This window comes from Sinohyriopsis cumingii, unplaced genomic scaffold (assembly GCF_028554795.1).
Source record: "Sinohyriopsis cumingii isolate HCF-2022 unplaced genomic scaffold, ASM2855479v2 utg000349l, whole genome shotgun sequence".
Classification (NCBI taxonomy): Eukaryota; Metazoa; Mollusca; class Bivalvia; order Unionida; family Unionidae; genus Sinohyriopsis; species Sinohyriopsis cumingii.
In genome coordinates, this window is record NW_028315889.1 from 1,110,797 (window position 1) to 1,136,957 (window position 26,161).

Sequence of the window (26,161 nt, forward strand, 5' to 3'; positions counted from 1 at the left end):
AGCAAAGAAGCGGAAAATCCCAACTGGATGATATAATTTGTAGGCAGAAACTAGCTATGTTTACTAAACTTTGGTTGAATTTTCAAAGCCCTTGCTTAGCACAACTGGTGATAGATTGGCAGATTAGTTTTACACCACCATTTGTTGTGTGCATGCATCTGTAAATGTTATAATTTAGTTACTGTTGCACTTGTCATAAGTCCTGTTATCTTCCCCAGATTGCTTGGACCCACTACAGCAGCTGATGTGTTACAGTTGACCAATAGTCTGACAACCCAAGCAGGACCAAATCAAACCCGTGTCGTATTATCCAACAATGATCTGCGAATCATTAACAGGCCTGAGGAGGACATACTAGAAGAACTCTTTCAGGTTTTTTCTTTGTTCTTCTCATGACGACTCTACATTTAGCTAGAAACTTAGTTTATCTATGAGGGAAAAAATCTATTTGAATAGAAATAAACCTTATACAAATTATGGGCTCAAATTAGTAATATAATCTTATGGTAGCAGAGACTTTGAATTTAGATGAGAAAATGCATTTCAGTGTTGAGAATAGGCTTGCCTTTGTATAGAATTTCTGTAATGCTTGAAAATGTTGTTTCAGATTTTATTACTATGGATGTTTTGTTTTTAATCTGACAGAGAAACAGGAGTAATTGCACACTAAGTAATTTTTCTTCCTCTATGTACCTTATCCTTGAAATCCGCTTTATTTCTGTTCCTTGTTTTTTTAGGATACATACCCAGAAGGCAGTGGGAGCACAGCATCAGGAGTTTTGTCCAGTATCCCAACCACTCTGACACGATGGACTGAGGAGGCCAAAGTCTTGGATGGGGACAGTGTCCACAATTGTATTGCAGGTCAGTAGTCACACCTCAGTGGAGTATTAGATTTTATCATTTAACAGTTCAGACTTGATCGGTAGTCCAGTGTGGGAATTAAGTTTGCTGCACTTTGAAATTCAAATAGTTACTTTCTAAACCTCAATTCTCCATTCCCAGAGAAACACATGACTGACACTGTTTCAAAACACCGGTAAATGTATATTCTTGTTCAGTTTGAATGTCTAGGCTGGCACATGCAACGAACTTCATTTGATTTGCAAATAAATATATAGGGGCATGATATAGGGGTATTATCTAACTTTTCAAATACATTTGGTTGATTAACAAGTGCAGCAGGCAGGTTAATAAATTAGGCTTTTAATGAAGATAAAAACTAATTCAACTGATATTGCAGAGGGTTTAGCTGGTATTCCTTGCAAAACAGCTTTGATAATTTGACAATATTTATAACACGTTTAATTAATAAAATAATTAATAATCATATAAGTTATGCTCATTGTCATTACTCTACATTGACCCTCACCACTTGAAAAAAATCGTCACCTTTATTTTGTTTAGAAAAATTCTTGTCTCCTTTTATCATTATTGTTCAGTCAAGATAACAATGTAATACACACAGCAAAGTGCTGACAAGTTTATAATAACTTAGGTAGTTGATATATTTTTCCTCAAGTTAAACCAGATATATTTTTCCTCAAGTTAAACCAATTTTTAGTGTGTTACTGCAAAATATCATGTATCGCTACTCAAGAGGCCCTTATTAGGGTTGGCAGGTCTGTGACATGGGTAGTGGTGAGCTAGTTCTTTTATATGCCTGCAATAAGGTGGAGCATCTTAAGGTATGCTGTCCGTCCATCCATCTCATTTAGCATTTTCATTTCTGCATGTTAGCTGGAGTTATCCAGCAACTACAGACTTTGTGGATGGCTTGCACTTGAGCTAAAAAAGAACCCTATTGGTTTTTAAGTTGAAGGTCATTGTCACTGAATAAAGCATAAAAATTGTTTCTGGGTAATAACTTGGGTTCTTCACCATTTACCAAATGTGTATGGATGGCCTGCACATTAGGTAAAGAAGAACCCAAATGTTTTTAAAGTCAGAAAGTTACAAGGTAACATTCTCTGTGACTGAAATAATAACTTTATTGCACAGTAACATTTCTTCTACTTGATATAGCTGGACCAGATTTTTGTGGATTGCTTGTACTTAATGATAAGGAAGAAGCCAGTGGACTTTTGGGTCAAAACATCAAATATCAAGGTCACTGACTGAAAGAAAAGTGGCTTCTTTACAAAGATTCAATTGTATACATAGAGGTCTATCAATCATGTTGAATGTGCTGTTCATGGTATTCTTGTATATGTCTCAATTTTGCCCATGTATGCAGAGGTGCCACATTGACTCTGTGATCAGCATGCTAGTCTCGTTGGAAAGGGTATGGTATCGAATCATACCACCCAAGGTTCACAAAATCTGGAAAAATTATTGAATTTTGGTAGTTATTTTGAAAAGTGCTTGAAAATAAATTCAGCTAGATTAGTGAGTCAGAGTGCTCTCATAGCACATGTGTAAAGCAGAAAAAAAGTAAAATATTGACAGCAGGAATGCATATAGAATACATTTTGCTTATAGATGAAAACTCCAGATAGACACTTGCAACTAAGAGTGTCAACTTCTAATATGATGGAGATGAGGTGACTGCACTGCCACCACAATGCCCCAAAGCTTTTTGAATTACCTCTTCATTTTGGCCTTGTTTAACAAAGAATATTTTAGAGTTATTGTTAAGAATGAAATACCAGATTCTGATAATTTGTCGAATGAACAAACCATAATTAATATTTTTGCCTGGTTTATATAAAATTAACATAGTGATTGAATTGTGTCCTTAAAATTTGTTTGAATTTCCTGAAAAAATGTCTATAACCATATTATTGGATTGGCCTGTGTTACATTAAGGTGTCCTTGGGTAAGATAGTTTACGCCATTTGCCTCGGCACTAAACGATATTTTTTCTTCTGCTGTGCCAAACCTAAACCTGTGTGTAGTGGTAAACATAAACATGGAGCAAGTTCCATTTTTTTTTTTTTTTTTTGGCCGATTGGTCTAAAGCACTCTTTGTTATGGATCAATGCTATTTCACCTCTGTCTGCGTGGGTCCGAGTCTAGGATTTGGCCAATGTGGGTATGTGAGAAAGCATGCCAGTAGCTTCTCATGGGTCGGTAGTTCTTCCCCGGGTTTTCCCATGTTCTGCCTCCACCAATAATACTGGCCGCCTTGCTTAGCCTATTGTGTGCTGAAAAATGGTGTTAAACCCCACAACAACAACACCAACAGCAAAAAAAATTTTGTAAGTCTCTGAAAACATGAAGAACAAATCTTGGGGGCAGAGGAAATTATATTAGATTGTTACACCAGATAAGAAAATCTGATGAGCTTCTTAATATTTAATGACAAAATCTTTCCAGCCTGCAACTATGGTGAAAAATGTATTGTTTGTTTCTTCTTTCAGCCCTTAAAACTGAGATCCTTGAAGTATTGGAAAATCACCGGGATGATGAACTGGCTGAAAGACGGGAGAAACGAAGAAAGACTGCAGAAGAGGAAGCAGCTAAGAAGAAGGAAGAAGAGGATAAAGCCAGATCTAGTGGTGCTAACACATCTGTGCCACAAAATATGGAGGTAAATGGAGGATTTCACACGAGCGTTAATTATAGATAAAATACATAAAGGATGTTGCATGTTACAATAAACTGTGAAGAGATGACAATGGCTGGCATATTTTATTATTTAGCAAATCAAATAAATTGTATGCCTTTGTCATGATGACAGCAAATTTAATCACATAATAGTGGAAACTGATGCTGCTTAACGTTGGCAGTTGTGGCTATCACAGGTCAACTTTCTGATGGTGACAACAGCTGCAGTTGTATTTTCATAAATCTAATGGTGCTTTCTTTGTGAAAGTTTGTTGTTGTACTGTTGTATTCAGCAAAACATTTTTGTACAATATTTCTTTGCCTGGAGTTTGTATCTGGAGTGCTTGGGGCCCCGAGTGGCCAAGTGGTCTAAAGCGCTCTCCATTATGGATCACTGCCATCTCACCTCTGTCTGCGTGGGTTCAAGTCTCAGATTCAGCCAATGTGGGTATGTGAGAAAGCTTGCCAGTAGCTTCTCGTGGGTCAGTGGTTCTTTCCGGGGGTTTACCCCAGGTTCTTCCTCCACCATTAATACTGGCCGCCATGTATAGCCTATCGTGTGCTGAGAAATGGCATTAAACCCTACAACAGCAACAACATCTGGAGTGCTTAATTATAAATCTTTGCTGCAGAAGATTTTTATCACAAATGTGATGTTATGAAGCCAATGTTTTAATAGCACTACCAAAACATATCAATTAATTAACCAACCTTCACCATATCTCTTTATTAGCGCAAGCCAGATTATTTTAAAGAAAAAATCCTGAAGAATGTGCCACTCCTCTTTAATGTGGATATTAGGAAACAATTAGGGAGAACAATATCCTTGAAAAACCAATTACCTCAGTAAAAAAAACTATCCCCATCTACCCAGTAAATATGCAGGGCTCTCATTTATTGTTCGTGTAGCTGCAGAATAGGAGTTGTGCAAAATATGTTGAGTTGTCAAGCTGTTACATCTTTTAGCAAGTGGAAAAGTTTCCAATGATGTACAGTAACATTTTGAATATAACTTTTTAAAGTACACTGATTCAGTTAAATACAATATCCTAATTGTAAACATAAAATGAAGCTTGATTCAGCATCAATTCCTATACTGTGAAATATGATACAATTTGTGTATGCCCACCATTTGTGGGAACATGTTATGTTGTGATGCCATTTGGTCTACCTATCTAACTGTTGGCAGTCTGATGAATAAGAACTTGAGTTCCCAGGTGGTGATGGCCTTACATTGGGGTAAGGAAGAATACTGTTGAATGAAACAGAGAACAATTATTTCTCTGTTAAAATATATTACCCAGATCACATTTAGCTTAGCTGCCTCCAAATCCCACCCTCACTGAAAGACCAAAAAAAATTTGCTGCATCCATATGCATCATAGATGTACAAGGAAGTAACTATTACAGATTTCTTCCACGTACCCCTGCTAGGTGAGCACCCATTTTCCAGATATTTACTAGTTTAACTTTCCCTGAAGTCTGTCAGAAATGCCCAGGAATCCACCTTATTTCTAATAGTATTCAGGCCATCCATCAGAATGTTTGATTGGTTCGAATGGTGAATCTGCTGTATGTATGCAGCATTTGACATTTTGTTTTCAGTAAATTGATTTACATTTTTGCTTTGAATTATTGTCCATATGGTATTTTTTGATAAGACTTGCACGTATCTTTCATCATTGTGTTTTGAAATTGTGCTGCAAACACTGCAGATCATTTACCCATTTCTTTTAAAGAGGTTCTCACTGAGTTTTGTTTAATTGTATAATAATGATAATAATGTGGATTTAGCACAGCACCTAATCTTTATAAATTCTAAATGCTTTACATTATTAGATAACAGATAAAATCATATCTAACAATGATTACAAAAACAAACACTGAAATTACAAAACAAAAACATGCTGGCATAAATTAAGGAAGTAAACATTATTAAGTCGTTTGTTCTATGTTAAGTATATCTATAATTTCTGTAAACTTTATTCATGACTAAATTATAGTTGATTATCTTTAGTTGAAATTTCATACATGCATAGGTTCTATTTTAAGATATTTAGAGCATAAAATTGCATAGAATCTATAAATAGATGCTTACATGCATGTTTACAGTTACTAATAATAAAATTATTAGTAACTGTGTTGACAAATTACAGGCTATTTCTCATTGGATGGGTTAGATCATGCAAGTTGTTCTACATTGTTGGAGATTTGCAATTCATCTGGTAATAAGTGGGACAAAATGAACATTTTAACTTTTGTAAATAAGTGTGTGGACAATTTTCTCATTCCTATTTCTCATGTTCATGTAATAATAAGACAGCCAATGTATTGTATGTTCTATTGAAATGTTATTTGAGAGGATTTTTTTTAAAAAATTATTCATTGGAAATCGAAAGTTCTCATTGGACAAAATATTATTTTGGAAATCTTGTAAATTATTCCAAGAGATTCTGAACAATGCTGTATTGAGATGTCAGGACTATTGGCAGACCAGGATATTTGTGGATCTGAAATTTATACAGAACTTTTTATTCTTTCAGACTTTTTAGGATTATTTTAGATTCAATTATTATTACATTATTCATTTTATAACATTGATAATTTAATTATTTAAGTTTACAAAACTTGTTGGGTTTGCTTCTTTCTTTTACTTATTTTATGACCATAGATTCTTATCATCTTGTAGTCAAAATAGGTGAGATCTTAGGGTACTCCTGAATGAGATCACTGTCCTTGTTTCTAAGATTTATGCTTAATTTGTTCCAAGTAGCTGGTCCCTGTTACACAAAAGAACGTCCATATGACTTCATTTTAACAGTAGGAAGAAAAAGAGAATGACCACTCCCTCCAGTGGCCTAGTGGTTAAAGCTATGTTAAAAATCAAAATCACACACACACAAAAAGAATGCAAGTGCCTTCAGAGGAGCATTAAGTTTCTAGATAGGCTGTATACATGGGTGAGGTCAGACAGGTGTATTGGACTTGGAGCAGGTCAACAAAATACAGCATACTGAAGTTTTATTTGTTTCAGGTATCTCAGAATTCAGCAATGGCAGCAGCAGATGTTCATCATGGAGTCACCACTGATCCTCAGGTTTTGAGCAGTATTCCCCTCCCCACTACAACAGTGTCTACCCTCGCACAGGACCCGTCTGCATATCCAGCAAGGCAGATAAGTACGTACAACCATACGTATAGCATCATTGCTTGCTTTTATTCACTAGAATCTGCACATGTAACTGCAAGTTTTGTCTTCCCTCCAGAATATAATATACCCACCTCATTCATATTATCCCATATCTTCTGAAATTATCGCATATCAATATTTGGTTATTCTTACTAGTTTTAATTGAATATTTTTTGTGTGGTTACTGTGAACCACAAAATAAGAAACAAGCAACGATTATTTTGCGAACACAGTAGGTTTCATTGGCTAATCCACAAATTTAAGGATGGGGAAAAATGTTTCTTATGTCAAAACCATTAAAAATTATTCCCAATTTAGAGTAGTTTTGCACAAGCAGTCACCAAAACTAGAATCCTTATTATTTGGTTGGCAAAACAGTGGGGGTATATATGTGTTCACTTCCCAGTGTCACTATTAATTAACATGATTTCTTAACAAATATTGAGCCTTTTGAACATGAATAGACCTAATTCAAAATGGCAGAAAAATTAACATAAATATTCTTCATATTTACATCCCTTTATTTTAATGAACATATTTTTGTTATTTTTCAGCATCTGAAGCAGCCTCTGCAGCAGAAGCCATTGCCTCCCAGATTGTGGAAACTGTTATTTCCAATCCGCTATCATCATCTTATTATTCTTCCACTCCAAACTATTCTTCAGAAGGAATGTATCGCTCCATGCCCCATCCTATGTCTTCCATAATGTCTGGGCTGTTTGAACCTGATATTGTCACCCCACCATTCGAATTCCAGCATTTCCCTGATCTAGCAACACCCCTCACACTGCCAGTTGTTCCTCCTCCTACCAGGCCTGTACCACGGTCTGATTTTCTGTCTCGCATTAGGATACCCCTCTCGGCCCCTGTAGCCCATCCCTTAGTTTCCATGACGAGCGCACCGCAACAGTTAAATCCAACAGGCACCCCTTCTGTCAGCTCTGCCTCTGCTCTGCTGGGAGATTTGTCATTTGCCAACATCACAGTGCCTCCCACCAGCTTAGTCACACCAGGTCTTGCTATGTCAATGTCTGCCTCCAGTTCCATCACACCCAGTGCACAGGGTCTTCCCATCAGAACCCCCAGTGCTCCAATGCTTGACAGGTACAGAATGCCTCATGTCAGGTAGGTACAATTTTTGTATTGTTCTTTATTGCATAGAGAATGCTATAAATATAATTTTCATAAATTTATATAGTTATTTCATGGGGTGGCAATTGGACCCTGTCCTAATATATTTCCAGTAATGCAGAATCGCTATATCAGCAGTTTATTCCATAAATTTTTGTTATCAATTTATATTTTTCCTCAAACATGGGGCCAGATGTTACAGAAAAATCCCAGGTGCCACTAACCCTACCATCAGGTATTTTGGCTAAGAGAGTAGGAGGCATAGGTTGGTTTGATTGTGTATATCCAAAAATGCAGAACATTCTCATTCTTTTAAAGGTTTATTCCTATTTTTAACAGTAGATTTTGCTGTTATGATCAGATTCCACTTTAAAAGGTCAGATATACTTTCATATTGGTAAGCTGCAACTTGATCAGTTTATATCTAGGTCACAGAAATACTTGCAATGTTTGATTGTAATCCTTCTGTGAAAGTGTACCTAATAATGATATATGCATACTATCCAACATAGAATGAGGAAAAACTGAGGTGATGCATGATGACAAGTTCTGCATCTATATTGCATAAAGAGGCAACTTTTTTTGCATTTACCTCATGACCAAGCATTTTTTTCTTCCCATTATATATACTGTTACACTCTGATTCATTAAACTTTGTGTCTAAACTTTCCAGGGTGGTGTGTTTTGACGAGTGCTTACAATCTTGTCTCATAAATAGTTTATGATTATGTCATGCTTCATTAAATTAGTTACATTTTACATTTTTTTACTGTTCATGTTTGAATCTTTAAACTAGATAATTGCATGCATCTCTTCTTAGTACCAGGCCCCACCCCACAAGTCCATGATGTTTGAGGGGAGGAAGGGGACACCACTTCATTATATACCTGGAACATGTAGCATATATAAACAGGAAATAATGCTGGTTGGAGCTTGTGTAATACTATCCTTCAGGGTGGCTAATTCTCATAGAGGCAATTTAAGGGCTAGGTTGTCAGATATAAACAACCACTATTTCACATGTTACTTATTTGGTTGACAATAGTTAGGGTGATGTGTTAAGTCATTTGAAGACCAGTTGGGGGGGGGGGGCCATTAGACTAAGTTTGCAAAGTGGAACAACCCAGTTTATTTTAAGTTGTAGGTAAATGAAAGAAATGCATATCAAATAACAGGACATATTACATGTCATTGTCTTAGCCATCTTTGTTAAAGATTATTGGCAAGTTGTGCAAAGCATCATTTCTTTATAAAGTCCAGTTTTGTTCCATATTTAAAAAAGCAACATGACAAAATGCATTTCAGGAAACTGCAATCTGAGAAGCAGGTAAAGCCCAACAAAACTAAATTTCAGAACTCCTGGTTGATAGTGTTTGACTTTTTGAAGGGGAGCAGGCATTCTTAGAATATGCTGCAAAACCTAGAACAATTTGATAAACTGAATGGAACATTCAGATTAGTTTTAGTTACTATCAATCAGTATCTTAAACTTGTGAGAGAAAAAATTCATTGACCCATGCATTTCAGATGCATTTTCACCCATACTGGACAGAGGCACTAATTTCTTCTGTACTGTACACCCCCCACCCCCGAAATGGTCAGTCCCAAATGTATTTTCATTGGGCAAACTGGATAAGATACAGTGCTGATAATGCTGACATGGTAGGATTCACACAGAATTGAAGTTTAAAGAAACAGTACAATCCAGTCTATAATGAATGCAAGATGAACAGAAAGTACACTTGCATTACCTTCAAACTATCTGCCCACTGAACTCCCTATGAACTAGGTTCTTCTTTTGCCATCCAATGGATTTTAAAGGCAGAAACTTGTTATTATATTAGTGTTTCCATGTGTGTGCTGATTATATTTGACAGTGCTAAGTTGAGCAACAATTTTTACTTAAAGTGTGTTGAATGCTATGAAAAACATCTTTGCCAGCCAGGTTCCAATATGATAACACTATCTACACCCTGGCATAGCGAGCAGATATTTCTATGCTTCTGGTCTGTGAATTTCATTTAATGTCGCAGCAAGCCACCACATCCAATCAAATTAAGTTCAAATTTGTTCCTACATGATCGAGACAAGGGGAGAACACAACTTAAATGGACTGATAAATAAGCAATTTTCCACTGCCGGTCCATGTTTGTACAAATACTGTTGACTCAAATAACACCTATAATGGCTTTCCTCTAGTCATACTTTCAAGTAAACTTACAAGTAGGGATGTCAACGGGTAAACGGGTACCCAACCGTAGTGAAAAACCCAGGCAATGAAAATTAATGACGAGTACCTGTTCACAAAAAATAATTTGTCGACAACACTATCAAAATATCATCAGCATATGCTGGTCTGAGTTGCAGCTCCAGTCTATATTTAGGAGTAGGACCATCCATTATGCATCAGTGGCCCACTACTAAAAGTTCATCTGAAAGTGCTTTTTCAAGGGCAGGACATGTTGTAAACAGGAAACATGCATCACTGTCGCCAGATATGGTTGATATGTTGTTGGGTTTTTTTAAGCAAAAACTGGAAAATTTTGGGGGGACATTGATCATGTACTTGTACACTAGGACAGACAGGTATTATTTAGCTTTGAAAAATTCTTTCTTAGTTCATTCAGTTTTTAGTTTTTAGTTCATAAAAACATTCAAAAAACATTATTTTATTCTAGTTTGAAATTGTAATGTTGTAATGTTTTGCTACTTAATGTGTATACCTCCTTTAGTATTCAAGTTCTAAACTGGAAGTTGACTTTCACTGCCATTCGCCGTGAGTAATAAATAGAAAAACAGGCTGTTGTTGGAAGTTTATTAATAAGCGAGACGACATTGTAATATTAATTCATTATTATTGACAAATCAAACAGAATATTATAGCACAATTTATAATAGACAATTTGAAGTACAACAGGAAAACAAATTATCTTCGTTGACAGACTATCAGCTGTCTCCCATTGGGTGTGGGTAAAGTGTGAATGTGAAAATGCAAAAAAGAGAATGCCAAATAGTGGATACAGTGTGGTAAACAATGTGCAAAATGATGTAAATAGACTGTTTCATCACCCTACAATAATCAAGGTTTGTGAAAATTTGACAGTGGGGTAACTAGGGTTGTACATGTCTCTCATGTTTTAACGGTTACCCGTTAAACGATGCAACAGGTACCCGGGTGAAGTTTTACGTGGTTTTTGACAACCCTACTTACAAGGTATCCTTTTTAAGTTGGTTGCCTCCACCATTTCCATGTACAGTTAGTAGGCATTACAATACTAAGGAAGGCAACTAATGAAATCAATAGATGTGTTATTCTTTTATTCAGATTTGAATTGCATTGATTTTCTTTTGGCTTATATGACAGGACATCTTATTGACTGATCTTTGACTGAACTTTTGGGGGCGGGTCACACACATTGACCTTAAAACCCCTCCCTTCTCTTGGGACTTCAAATAACACTTTTTGATTCACCCAAAAAAAATTAACATTGGTCTGGGAATATGACTGTGTGCATATTGACTAGTACTACTCCCACATTTAAATAGTATGACATTATAGTTATTTTACATTTTACTTGGTTTAAGTTTTGTATAATTTCTCCACCAATGCTCAGGAGACGTCCGTGCAATTAATGAAATGTTTGTTTGTTAATGCCACACCCTTGCAACGAAATAAGCTCATTATGACATGCATAGGTGAACCATGTGAAAATTGATTACACTTCGATTTTTATTTAGGGACGTTCAGCCTCCCATGGCCTCTGAAGACATGTTTTCTTCTCATTGGGTCCCACCACCCACAAATGTGAGCAGTCTGGCCTCTTTACTTTTGAATGAAGATGATATGGATCAATTCACTGCTTTTGGTACAATGGGTCTGCAGCAAACCCCAGCCACCACAGGTGTACTGACCACACCCACATCTAGTTCAGAGCTATCAAATACTTTGGCCCACCAGTCAAGCAATGAGGGGACAGGGGCACTAACTCCGGAAGATGTCTCCAATATCACCAGCTCAGATGCTGCCACTGTACATTCGTCAGGCTCAGGTGAGTCTTCATATACACACACCACCATACCACACAGACTTGTGAAAGCATGAGAAATCGCCAGATGGAAAAAAAATATAAAGATATTCACATGTCAGGTTCATGTGCTGAAAAATGGCGTTAAACCCCACAACAACATTGTACTGCCCAGTGACCTTGGAACTTCGTTGCTTGCTGATCCAACTAAGTTCTAAATGTTTGTATATTTAATACCATTTTTATTGCCAGCTAAAGAAGACATGCTTATGCAGGGATCGTCCTGGGCTTTGCCAATGTCGCAAATTGCGATTTTATTTCCTTATTGGCGACAAAAATATCCTATCTGGCGATTTTTTTGGCAACAGACTTTTTGGTTATTTAATTTGTACATACAATCATGGATTTGGACTGGATACATTAAAAGGGAGAAAGAAAGGAAGCCAAAAACTTGATTAAGCAATGCATTGGAATCAATCTGTTACACAAATTATCCTTTGTTCGTATTGACAACCCCATCTTTACAGTGCATTGTTACATCATAATCTGCTTATGCTGACATCTGGGCTGAGTACTGTATGCTGTGATACAGTCAATCATACTACCGAACTATACCTACAACTGACCGACTCTTGAAGACGCGAATAGAACAGATACAATTAATTGAATGGCTAATCATTCTGGGGGTTTTTTTGGTTTTTTTTACATATACCAATACATTAGTTTTGCTGAACCTTCATAGAAAACTAATAACCTTTGAAGTACCGACTACTGTGTATAAATACAAAGCAGATGGAAAAAATTTCAATCACAATTATATATGTCGCCAGTGCAGCATTCTACTCATTGATCTTTTCCTTTTGCTATCAATCCGTGTTACGGCTGCTGAGACTTAAACTCCGCAACAAGAAATAGCAACAGAAAAAGAAAACAGTTTTGCATAATTAATAATAATTATGTATTTCTCAAAATACAGGAGTGAAAGAATCCCTAAATTGGGTGTAAATTTATGCTTATATATACGGTCCAATATTGCCAGGTGTTGACTCATGTAAGTTTCATTCGTGAGAATGGAGATCCTATTTTGCTTGTTGAGAATATTTATACAGCATTCAGTGATCATTCTTGGGATTTAGGAAGCAATTCACTACAAGCTTTGTGAAGCTAGCCATAAAGGGGGGGGTCTGCTGATAGACTACTGGTGTCACCTGTCAGCACTGTGGACTGAGAACGTGGATCCTCATCTCTCGAGAATTTCATGAGAATCAGCATGTACAGATGTGAAAAATTAGACTTTGAAACTGCATTCAACAAGTGGGCAGCCCTAATCTCGCGACGGATCTTCATGTAACACTTTGTAACATTTTGTTAATGCTTGTTGTAATTAAAGTATTAACTAACCCATCTTTCGTAATTTTCATTGCCTGTTACATTAATAGACTAAATTAACACTTAAAAAAATGTACACTACTTGTTCTGGCGACACTTTTTGAAAATTGGCGACAAAAGATTGAGGTTGGCGATTTTTTTGGCGACAGCTTTTTAAAAGCCAGGACCATCCCTGCTTATGCCCTGTCTGTTACATGCTCACTGTTGGAGAGACCGCAGCTTTGACCTGTATTATACAGTGTATGTTTTCTATCACTAGCGTAATATTGTATCAAAATAGTTAAACAGGGAAAACTGCAAAGCAGCTGTTGTGGAACAGTCCATTTCCCAGCAGAAGTAATGCTTTTTTGTCATCATGGCTTATTGGCTCTGAGACTTTTAGTTTCCTACCAAAACCTTAAGTTGCATTTTTTGTCTTTAAATTTAGTGTTTTGCCTGACGTGTAAAATGGACCATCTCTGATTAAATATGTGATAGCTCTTGGCCTCAGTATGCTTTTCTGTCCTATTTTTATAGACCATGGAAAGCACTGGTCACAGTCTGACCATTATATTTGCAAAAAGTTGCAAATATGTTTCCTAAATAACTGTTTAAATGATCAGAATGGTATTTTCAGTTTCTGCGTCGCTCATTGTTTTATTGGTGACATTGCAGAGATCATGTTTATTAGTTTGCTTGTTTGAAAGTTTCATTTATGACTAAGTGAACACATCTGCATTGTTGACGTTATCATCTCTACTTTCAAATGGATGAAACAGTTCATCCAGAAATAAATTTAATAAACCTAAGGCTAAAATATATACTAAATTGGTGTACATTGTTTACAAAGTACTTCCTTATACACTATACTATTTATAGGGACATGTGTCCTACAGTATGGAGCCATTACTGCTGTAGTCCTTAACTGATTTTATATATCTGTCATTATCACACATAGAAAAGGTCACCATGACTTAGTGAACTATAATTATACTGGTTTAGGTTAAGTTATTAATTTTTGGCAATTTCTCTGGATTCTATCCAGTATGAAATCATGAAGCGGAGGGTTTGCATTCAATATGAGTACTACTCAGTCATTTCAGTAGCAGGTCACTATTGACTGTACTTGATGCTTGGGTTTAATTGTGTTTGATGTTCACATTTCTGGATTCTTAAACAGTTGTTTGCAGGTATTGTTTTTCCACGTGTCCTCAAATCTGTATGCATATCTTTTGATACAGAACAAATAAAAAGTATGCCTTCTGTTCTTTAGTGCAAGCCCATCCATGTCTATGCTGGTGCTAGCAATAGACAGTCGCAAAAGTTGATACATTTTTGCTGGCTTTTATTTTTCAATCATTAATTTATTGATTAAATGACAAATTGTTTATATGTATAAATTTAGACACTTTTGTCATTAAACCTCAGTTATTTCTTTGACAGAAATGTGCCTTCAACATTAAATATGTTACACTAGCAACCATCAAAGACTTCACATTGCAAGTTATCAGACAAGTGCAAACCTTGAATGATTTCATTGCCAGATATGTTCTGTAAAATGAATATTTACTGCATCTTACAGTTTTTATGAACTTGTTACTTGAATACTTTATAAAACCGTGTTCATGACGAAAAAAGATAGGACAGTGCTGATGATGAAGTTAAGGTGGCAAAATTGTCAAAGCAAGCAAGATTATCTTGGGGGAAGGTAGCACTATTGTTGGTAGTTCTGCTGTAGTATTTTTCCCTGGTCCCTCTAAAATATTATGTATTCGTCATATTTGGAGAGAAGTGCACAGTGTTCTCTGCCCTTGGGATCCTAGGTGCAACACTGATATACATCTCTCTCTACCACTATTGCAGCAAAAGAGCTCATTATGACCAATAAATTATGTAATCTTTTACTGGCTTCTGCTCATGACCATAAATGTTGTTGGCATATTATATACATGCTATCCTACTTGAACCATGAAACATTGGGTGGGTGCTCTTTGATAAATTCTGTATCTTTTTGGCTAAAATGTCTAACCTATATTTCATACACGGTGACTTCAGATTTTGTGTCTAAAGTTCATTTATTGGGCATTGTTTGTATAATGGTTGGTTTCAACACTCTGCAGTTAAAAGAATGGTCATATCTTAGATTCCTGGAAAGTCTTCTAAGCCAGTAGAGCATTAATCCTTTGAAGGGACTAACTTGCCTGCCCAGAGGACCACTTGAACTTTTGACATGGACTTGCGACTGTTGTCCATCTGTCAACAGTTGCTAAAATCAGTGGATTAGGTTGAACAAATTTGGCACAGAGCATCCTGGCATAGAGTTTTAAAGTGAAAATGATGCTGATGTGCTATTAAATATGGCTACTATTATTAAAAACCAGAACAAATGATGTTGATCCGCCTTCAGATGTGGCCACCATTGCTAAACGTAAGAAAGCTGCTCTTAGCAAAATCTTTCCTCAAAACGGCAGACTAGACTTTGATCAGACTTAACAGGAAGCATCCCAAAATGAAGACCTCAGGTTTATCCATCAGATATGGATGCTGCTATGAAAAAGTAGAAAACATTTAAACAAATTCTCAACATTTACTCAACAAATTTGACTGATAAATTGTGCATTAAAGCATAGGAAGTAACATACAATAAGGAATCGCAGGTATGGGGCATGCAGTTACCTTTAGCAGAAAAATTTTGAAAGAGATTTTTAAAATAAATTTGAGTCAGCAGGTTTCATAAATTTCAGTATAACAAGTTAGATAAATTCGTGGAATAAAACACTTCAGGGTTAATTTTAATCATTTAAAGCTGAAAAATAATTTTTTTTAATAAAAATATAAGTGACACTCCAAGATTGGCCCAGAAAAAAAAACCAATGAGATATCTACAGTCTAGTTATTTAAATTTTGCTGCATTGTGTTCTTGGTAAAACACCTTTTTCTTGTTGACCAACAGACACCAGCCAAACCTAACCAATAACATAAACATTTATTGTCATTTCCAAATGTATGAAATATTTGTCAATCTTATGTTCTTTGATTCCTATGTAGTATTTGATTGCATTTCATGTAATAAATGCCATAATCACAAATTGTTAATAATTCATCTTTAGTATTTTTAGCTATTAGTATAAAAGAAACAATAACCAATATGCTTTTTTTTTTTTTTTAAAGTTTCAAATTTAATTAACCTCATTAATCCAGATATCCAAACCCTCCGATTTTCTGTGAACACTGACCTTAAAAAGTTTCCATCCATAAAAATAGTTTTATAAAAAAGATCAACCAAAAACAAGGGAATTATATATTTTCTGAATGTTTTATTGATCCTAACATGGTCTTTTCTCATAGGAATAAGATTAGTTCATGTGTCCATGGTTCACTTAGTAAATGGAGGAGCCGAAACGAATTAAGAAAAAGACTTCTTATGTACACCTTTTTATTTTTGAATGAAATTAAATACACACATATTTTATTAACTAATAGACATTTGGCATTTGTGCAATCCAAACTTTGCTTTCTACTCCATTTTCAATACATGAATGAATTTGTCTCATAAGCTTCACATCAGTCTCAATTGCCATTATATGCCTGGGACTTTAAAGACCATTTTTGTCCCAGGTTGCTGAGGAATCACAATCCTACAGAAACCTTATTCATACACAGTTAACAACAACATTATGGATCAAACATTTCATTACTTCTGATTGATTTTGATACCTTTTTATTCTCACACCTATAAAACAGAGAAGGTATAGGAGCTGTTTTTCTGATGGGGACATTGTTGCTCACACAATTCTTGTATTTACTTTTGGCTCTGCTTTTGAAAATTGCCTGTACATAGGTAATCATTTTGGGTGAATTTTTTTAATGCATTACACAAGTAATTTTAAATCTATTCAGAGAACTGATACTTACACCCCTGAAGGAAGCTCCAGTAAAGCACACGTCTTGTGACTCTAGATTTTCAGATTATTCCAAGCCTGATCAGAATCTTTATTAATATTTGGCCACAGCTTGCTGAACAGTAGGCTGTATATGTAAATTTCTAACAATCTTTCATAAAGATTTCATTGCATTTAACAATTTGTCATTTACTTTACAGATAGCCCACAAGAGTTTAGCATGGGTGGCAGCAGTGTGGCAGACAGAAATCTGGCCAACCTTGCTTCAGTAGCTGCAGGAATCAGTGTGCCAGCAGTCACTTCTGACGGGTACCTAGACTTACTTATTTGCAGGATGGATAGCTGAAGAAACTAATTTTATAAATTTAGATGCAAGGGTTAAATATGTGCAGCTTGTAGTGCACCAGGCCACAAGTCCCAGTGAGCCTTTGCTATGGTTTTTCAATCATTAATTCACAGTTGCTTTGAGTTCTTCTCATAAACTGCTCGACTGACTTAGACCAAACTGACTGGAAAGAATCCTTGCATGAAGGTCTTTCAGATTTGTTTGAATGCAGCTACACAACCATCAAATATAGCCACCATTACTAAATATAGAAAAATGTTTAAACAGCTTCTCAAAAACCATTTGACAGAATTTGACAAAAATTGACAGAAAATATCCAGGCATAAATGGCTTTCAGTTTTGTTTCTAGGGTGCAGTTACAAAACAAAAACAACCTAAAACAACACCACTCAGCAGAATGTGGCCAAATTTTGCACAGTACTGGCATGGATGGCTTTCAGATTAATACAAATGACGCTGATAAACCATAAGATATAGCTACAATTTCCAGGTCATCTCAGAAACTGTTGATCAGAAATAGACCAAATTTAACAAAGCAATCAGGTAATAATGACTTTCAGATCTATATAAAGCCAATTTGCTGTGAAATATGATTGCTGTTACTTTTAAGGGAAACAACTTCTTTCAAAGATGACAGAATCTGACCAGATTTTAAAGGAGACATTTGGTATTAATGGCTTTAAGTTTTATAAATCTGCTATTAAATATGGAAGTTGTTACTAAATATGGAAAACTACTTCTGAAATGCCACATAACAGACATCAAATGTAACAGATTGATCAAGCTTAAACACCTTTTTTTTCCCACTATTAAATATAGCTGCCATGAAAAGTAACATCAATAGAACTTTATCTCTGTCGAACAGTATTTGAGCAGCTTTAGCACAAGACATCATGACATAGGGGCTTTTCATTATTAGCAGTCTTTCCAGGCTTTGGTTTTTCCTACTTTTTCAACCTTTAGGTCCCACTCTCTATTTCAGACACACACGCACAAAAGTTTGGGAAGGAGGGTATGAGTAAACAAAAATGTGATATTTTCTTTTTAAAATATATCCATTTTCCCCTACTTTTTCTGAGTTTTTTAAGTAGCCATACTTTTATCCATGCTTTCATTTAAGGCTGTAAAGTCTGTTGGACAGATGATGCTTATGTTCCACAGGATACTGATGAATATGCAACAATATGAGAAATCTTAAAACAGTTTTTAAATAATGTGCAATCAAAAGCATTGGAAGAAATTTCACCTGAAAGCAAACTCTTTTTGTAATGGCAAGTAACTGTATACATATTCAGAGTGGGACTTGTGAACTGGGGACAAGTTCATAGGGTCTTGTAAAGTTCCAGGGGACAATGCATATTGAATAAATTGCTCATTATTTTTAATGCCAAAAAAGAGATCCTATTCAAATGGGGTAGGAAAGAAAATAAGTTAGACTAACATTAATAGACAATTAAGCAACTTTGTGCTGCAAGATTTTTTCCCCATCTGGAGTGACAGTACTTATTTGCATTCACAAGCTGGCATTTATCAACTGCCCTGATGGGTGATAGATAATCTGGCCCACTTGGACTTAGTTTTTATTTTTCAGAGAAGTTCATTATAGAATTTATTTTGTTAATTACCTTTCTGGTATTTGCAAAGCTACAGCTGTTTCATTGTACTTTGGAACTGTTTCAATTTCAGTTTTCAAACATTTTCCATGTTTGTATCTAATTTTGATTACCTTCATTCAGCAGGACAACAGCAAGCACATCCACATCAGACTCGTCCAGTGAGTCCAATACAGCCAGCAGTTCATCCACTTCAGCCTCTGCTCAGAGTTCCAGCTCATCTGAGGTTGTTTCATCAGGTACTACTTTTTTGTATTTTTTTTTTCTTTATCTTTGCCATATTCTTTGGTAGGTGCATCCCATTGTTGATCCATCTGTACTTGTACCTGTACATCCATCTTGACATATTGACTCCTACTTTTATTCTGTTTGGCAGCTTTGATAGACTACATAGATATGAACCAGATTTAATAGTTTGCTTTAAAAGTTGACACGGGTCAAGGTTGATTTTAACATTTCCATATCAAAACTTCATTGAGTTGTGATGTCTGTTTGACCTATAATTTGCCCTGGCTTCATCAATCTAGTTTGTTTATTTTTTTATGCCTTACCACATCGTTGTTACTATTAGCTTTCCATCTGTATACCTGTCCACATCGCACTTTAAGCTTTGCTTATTAGGTTCAGGCCTTGTATGTTGTCTCAATCCATTGCTCAAGTTTGTTATCACTGCTACTCCAAAATTACTTGGAGGATTGCCACGAAACTTTAAATACACATTCATCCCAAGGCCAAGTTGGTACTGAATGAACATGATGCCACCTGGATACCTAATGTGGCCACCACAGTGATCATCATAAATGACCTATGGAAAAATGATTTTTGCTGGAAAAAATCCTGATCACTGGTTCATCCGTGTTTGATTTGGCTCCAGGTTTCATATTAGAATTAGTGAAATTAGTCAGAGAACCAGACTAACTTTACAGCAGCACCCCAATGCTTTAAACTGCACCTATTTTTTCATGCAAAGTGTCTGCATGATGAAACTGTTGATTGTAGAATTTTTTTTAAAAATGACATCCAGAAAGTAGTGCATGTTTAAGACAAAAGAGAAAATAAGCTTCTAAAAAAAAGTGTTAATAATCAACACAGAAGAATAAAAAGGAGTATTCAGATTCTTGTGAATAAAAGCTGGAAAAGACACAATTACTTTTATTGGGCATCGTGTGCCAATTTGAGTATGTCTCGTGGCACGAGATATGATGGCCATCGTCATGTGAAATGGAAAAAGAATTTCCAAGAATTACGTCAAGCTGAGAGATAGCAACAAGCCATTGAGTTGCATAGGGTTTTGAACTAAAGTTTATGCAACTGTACTAGTGGTAAATAAAGTCGACGCATACTTTACAACCTTTTCAGTTGAACATAATGTTTATTGTAGCTGTGTTGAACTTTTAATTACGTTTTCCAGCTTTACAGTAGCAGTTATTGATATTTTGTTACACCTTACTGAAAACGGATCAATATTAGGGGGAAAAAATCAACTGCCTTACAGAGACGGACTCGTCAGGGTTGGCAGGTCTGGCCTAGTGGTTAGAGTATCCGCCTTGGATACAGGAGGTCATGAGTTCAAACCCCAGCAAAGTCATACCAAAGACTTACAGAAATGTTACTAATATCTGCCTCACTAAACATTCAGTGTTAAGTGGTTAGTGTTAGGACTGGTTGGCCTGGTATCAAGATATGTGTCTTGGTGGGTCAAGATACTACATGTCCATGGCATGATGCCCCAGTGCTTGACATCACTGTCAACTGCCATACTGCAGACGTTGTACCAATATGACTGAAAACTTGTTAAAGCTACATTAAAAATCCAAATCACATACACACATCTCTTGAAACTACTTAGAGGACTATTAAACTTGAAATGCGCGCACATTTTTACTCAAAAGGTGGATCCTGAATGAAACTGGCATATCTTGGACATTTTGTTATAGATGCACCATCGGAACAGCTGGTAGGGGTCTTTACTTGTCATATACATGGCCACTGTGGTTAACAGCTTGAAAATCATCAATCCTCTTGAATAAATGGTTTTTTCATGAAAATATTCCTCACAATATTTAGTTGGTCCTGAAGGAAAATGATGCAAATGTAACCTCACAAAGTTTTAAAAAAATCTCACAACAGCTACTTCTAAATAGATGGCCATACCAGCATAGGTTTATTGAACCAAAAAAGATGGTTCCAAATGAAACTCGTGTTCATCTAACTGCCAAAATAGCATCAAAGTGACCATCTTAAAACTTGTCCACAACTATTCCTTTTGTATAAATGGTGGCATTGACATGGTTTTTCACTAAAATACTTTATACTGGAATTGGCAAAAAAAATGTTGCAGATCTGATCATCAACATACCCAGATTTTCATAAAGTATTTTGGAAAACGAGACTTCTACTTTTGGCATGTGAAGTAGTTTTTTTCTACTTTTGGCATATGAAGTAGTTTTTTTCTACTTTCGGCATATGGAGTAGTTTTTTTTTCTCCATCATATGCAGTTATCAAACTTTCTAAAAAGTTTGCACTTGAGATATGAAAGAGTACAGTATATTTTGGTGTCAAAAGGTCTAAGGCTAGCTAGCTGTCTTGACTGAATGAAAAGAATTGTTCACACAACAAAATTATTTCTACATCACATGTACAAAATTTTGTGGATGACTTGAGCTAGGAGTAAGAACATAGCTGTCAAGTGTCCCATTTTTTCCATATTTGTCCTGTATTTTGGACTTGAATACAGGTGTACGTATTTTTGTGTGCAAAAAATACGTTTTTTAATTTTTAAAAAATAATAAAAAAATTTCCTATGCAATTTTCATTTTAGAACGGGCACTTGGTTCATTTTTGATAAAAATGTATCGCATATATATATAGGAATACAGTTCTACAATATGATTGGTTCATTCGAAATCAAGTCTACCATGCCTGTCTTTATCCACCATATAGGATTTTGCAAACAGTTACTGCTGTCACTGGGGCCCCTGAGTGGCTGAGTGATCTAAAGCGTTCTTTGTTACGGGTCACTGCCATCTCACCTCTGTCTGCATGGGTTCGAGTCTAGGATTTGGCCAATGTGGGTATGTGAGAAAGCTTGCCAGTAGCTTCTCGTGGGTCAGTGGTTCTTCCCGGGGTTTACCGGGTTCTTCCTCCACCATTAATACTGGCCGCCATACATAGCCTATCATGTGCTGAAAGATGGCGTTAAACCCCAAAACAACAACAGCAACCACTGTCACTGTATCTCATCTTGATAATACTCAACTACTAATCATGTTGAATAGGAAAGCAGAATATTCAGAATTTTCTCCAAGAAGGACAATTGTGCCATTTTGTTTAGGTTTGTGAAACCATCTAGTAAAGGAGAAAACTTTACATTTTGCAAATTCTGTAATGTGATTTTGCTATTAGGCATGGAGGCGCCCATGAAATACAACACCATGAAAAAGCTAATAAACATCAGCTTGCTGTTTCAATATACACAACTTACGAAGTATATAAATACCAAAGAGAACCTTGACGTAATTCAACCGAAATTTGGTTCAGTAAATTTCTTTTATAATTGAACCTTCCTCTTTCAGTTACTAGTGTCGCTGGTGAATTATTTCGCACACGTTTTCCTGACAGTAAAGCTGCAAAGGATTACTCCTATGCTAAAACGAAAACAGTTCAGTAAGAAAATCACAGAATTGAGATCATCAATAAATTTTTGGTACATTGGAATCGATAATGATTGAAAAAGAAAACAAGGTGTGAAAAAGGCTCCTATAAACAGCCTGTGTCTGAGTGTGTTGCTCTCTTGCACCTTCTTAAAGGGAACCCAGATGGAACATTGTGCCCATCCAGAAGGTACAAGTGTACAACACATGCAGCTTTGACCTTAACAAATTATGTGGGGCACTGTCCAACTTTACTGATGGTTGTATATGTTGTAAATAATTACATATGCACTAAAATTTTAAAGATCAGTACAGTAAAACCTGTTATGAGAGACCACCCCTTCTACCAACAAAAAGCGGTCTCAAGACAGGTGGTCTCTCATAGCAGGTTTGTACAAAAAGACCAGTCTCCAACATCCAGTTTTAGAACAATTATAAGAAAAATAACCAGTCTCTGTACATAGATTATATTCTTTATTAATAGCCCTTGCTAAAATATTGTATGCATTCATCCAAAACCAAAATTATATAGCAATAAAGATATACTTCTGTCATTAAACATGAAATCACATTTACATTTGAAGATCACATATTTTAGCATCTGAAATCATTTCTAAATTACTTTTCCTTTATAACAACCTAAATTTGTTTAAACCACTTTTTTGAGAGTGGTCTGCTATTTTTCACTTCTTTCAGTTACAATAATTATTTTCTCCAGCCTTAAAATTTGTCTCTTTTAGTTGGAGGTTCATCCATTGCTATTAAGGTTTTAGGTGTTCAAGTTATTAGTGCTTGGTTGTAATATCAAACGTAAAGACGGTTTTGACTGGACTGTAGGAAAATATGAAAAATCTGTACATGTGCATTGCATATCTAACAATTAGTGAAATAAAAAGAAACAATTATCTCATCCAAAAACAGAACCATTTACTCGAGAGAAAAAGTCAACGGCTTCATTCAAAGATGACATACAGGGATTAACTCTTAAGCAACTTGTGTAAGCCAGTTGCACCAACTTGAATAGACAACAGCTTTGTGATTTGGATGTAATCACTTAATATTGGGAGAAAAACAACAAACATCACAAGTCTTGAACACTATCAATAGAATCCCGCAAACAGTTTTCTCTTGCTGGTTTAATAGACAATGACCTTATTCACCCCTTGCAATATGGATTAACTCTAAAGACAAACAATATATGCAACCACTATGTCAACTTAGGCACTACAACAGCAATTTGTGTTGTGTACATTAGCCTTGTTTATGGACTGTAGCATCTATCACACTTTCAACAATGTTTTTTTATCATAATACTCATTACTAATCACATTGTTAATGAGACCCCTATTATTTTGTAATGAAATTGCAAAGAATTTGTACATTTCTCACTTCAGTATTTATCAAACAAGACCATATCTACATTGGGATATATTTTCTATTTTCACTTTAATTAGCACCATCATCGACACCTTTGCTAGCGGGAGTGGACCCATCTTTCCTCGCTGCTCTCCCAGATGGAATTCGACAAGAGGTTATTGCTGAGCAGCTGAGGCTTCAGCGGCTACAACAGCAACATGCTCAACGACAACAGCCTGACAGCAATGCCGCCAGTGTCCTGGAAGTCAGCCAGGAATTCCTGGCAGCACTCCCAGCCTCCATACAAGAGGAAGTAAGTTGTCACTTTACAAGCAGCACACAAGAAATTCAAATAAATTTATTCAAAATTTTGGATTCATTGCTTGGACTCAGATTAGTATTTTTTAAGTTTTGAAAGTCTAGATAGTTTTTGTAAATGATACTCTGCAGAACATTTATTGGTGGTCTTGTGCAAATAAAAGTTACATGTTCCTGGCTTCCCCAGCAATGTGAACTTGTACTTTGAGATTATGGGAGATGAGGAAGGTAGATAGACTTTCCTATTATTATACTAATAAGTACTGCAAAGTCAATGTACTGTACACCTGGAAAAATAATTTGGCATAAACTAGATGTTTTAAGCTTTCATGTACCACACAAATTCAGTTATTGTAGAGACTGTCCCTTTAAAAAAAGAATAGACTATAACAGTTTCATGTGTATAATCAAAAAGAGGTTCAAAAAAAATTTCTGGCACCTGAAATTTCAGTAATAAACATTTTAAGATAATTACCAATACTTATTTTCCATTTTCAATAGGTTTTGGCTCAGCAAAGATTGGAGCAGGAAAGATTGAATGCCCAAAATCAGGCACAGTCTAACCCTGAAACACCAGTAGACCCCACAACATTCTTTGCCTCTCTTCCTCCTTCACTGCGGCAATCAGTCCTTGCAGATATGGATGATAGCATGATGGCAGTTTTGCCACCTGATCTTGCAACAGAAGCCCAGTCATTGCGGAGAGAGTATGAAGATCGACATCGTCGGCTTATGCAGGAACGGCTATTTACACAGGGTAGTTCTGGTTCCCTGTCTGCGATTCTAAGGCATGCAGGTTTGTAGGTACAGGCCCCAGTTTCACCAAACATCTGAAAATGACCTCCCTCTGCCTGAGATTTTACAAAACATTTGGTGGGTTGTTTCTTTAATTGTTGGACAATATTGACATTTTCCACCAAGCATGAATCAGATTGGATGAATTAAACGAAGGCTCTGGTATCCTGAATATGGATAGTATTTTGAATTGATAAAGAAACCTTTGAAAATTTCTTCGCATCAAATTCTAGTCACTCCTTGGAGAATAAAAGATATCATTTTTCTCCTTTTTTTACCTTTTTTCTTCCATTAAAAGAAATGATTATGTCAATATAGTTAAGATATTTTGTTTAAAATCTCAATGTGTGGTGAAACACAGAAAATCGGAATGAAACTGGGGTCAGGCTAGCCAAAAAGCTTTCAGGCTTCTGTTGGCCAGCACTTTAAAGTTCATGGTTTTAGCACCGAAGACTTGCATAAGAAAATGATCTGCATTTTCATAGTTATTTGGTTGAAGATTTGAGTATAGTGTTAAATATTCATAGCTATAGTCTACCCACCCCCACCTCACCTCACCTCACCCTACTGGCAGTTTGTAACCCCCTTACCGATTTTAGAAACAATAAGCATCAAGGATGTTTAAAAATGTACAGAATTTGCTAATTTGTTTAGTGTCTAACTTGAATGTAACTTTCGGTCCATAACATTGTCATCTTCACATTTCAGACCTAATGGAACTTCAGCAAAACATAGTATCCATATTTGTATGGCCAAGGATGTGTTGTTCACACATGAGGAGTGATTTAGTTCATAGTGTTCTGCAAGCTCCAGATAATTTTATTAATTTCTTTAACATTTAAATACAAGGAAATATTTTTCCTCCCTTTTTAAATTTTTGGAGAAATATTGCATCCATCCCTTCACCGAAAATG

The 26,161-nt window shown here is 35.9% G+C and overlaps 1 protein-coding gene across 13 annotated transcripts in view; it reads left to right on the forward strand.

Moving 5' to 3' along the window:
• LOC149774308 (E3 ubiquitin-protein ligase HUWE1-like) overlaps positions 1–26,161 on the forward strand; it is a 292,364-nt gene that overhangs the window by 222,707 nt on the left and 43,496 nt on the right. For 11 of the 13 annotated variants that reach the window (XM_089945481.1, XM_089945488.1, XM_089945484.1 and 8 more), the window contains 10 exons: positions 219–372; positions 738–864; positions 3,363–3,532; positions 6,584–6,728; positions 7,294–7,864; positions 11,609–11,919; positions 17,366–17,474; positions 19,248–19,363; positions 24,233–24,447; positions 24,954–25,248. In XM_089945481.1, the coding sequence (XP_089801607.1) occupies positions 219–372; positions 738–864; positions 3,363–3,532; positions 6,584–6,728; positions 7,294–7,864; positions 11,609–11,919; positions 17,366–17,474; positions 19,248–19,363; positions 24,233–24,447; positions 24,954–25,248 (2,213 nt within the window). The remainder of the gene's footprint in view (positions 1–218; positions 373–737; positions 865–3,362; positions 3,533–6,583; positions 6,729–7,293; positions 7,865–11,608; positions 11,920–17,365; positions 17,475–19,247; positions 19,364–24,232; positions 24,448–24,953; positions 25,249–26,161) is intronic. The other 2 variants (XM_089945487.1, XM_089945485.1) reach the window with 2 other exon arrangements.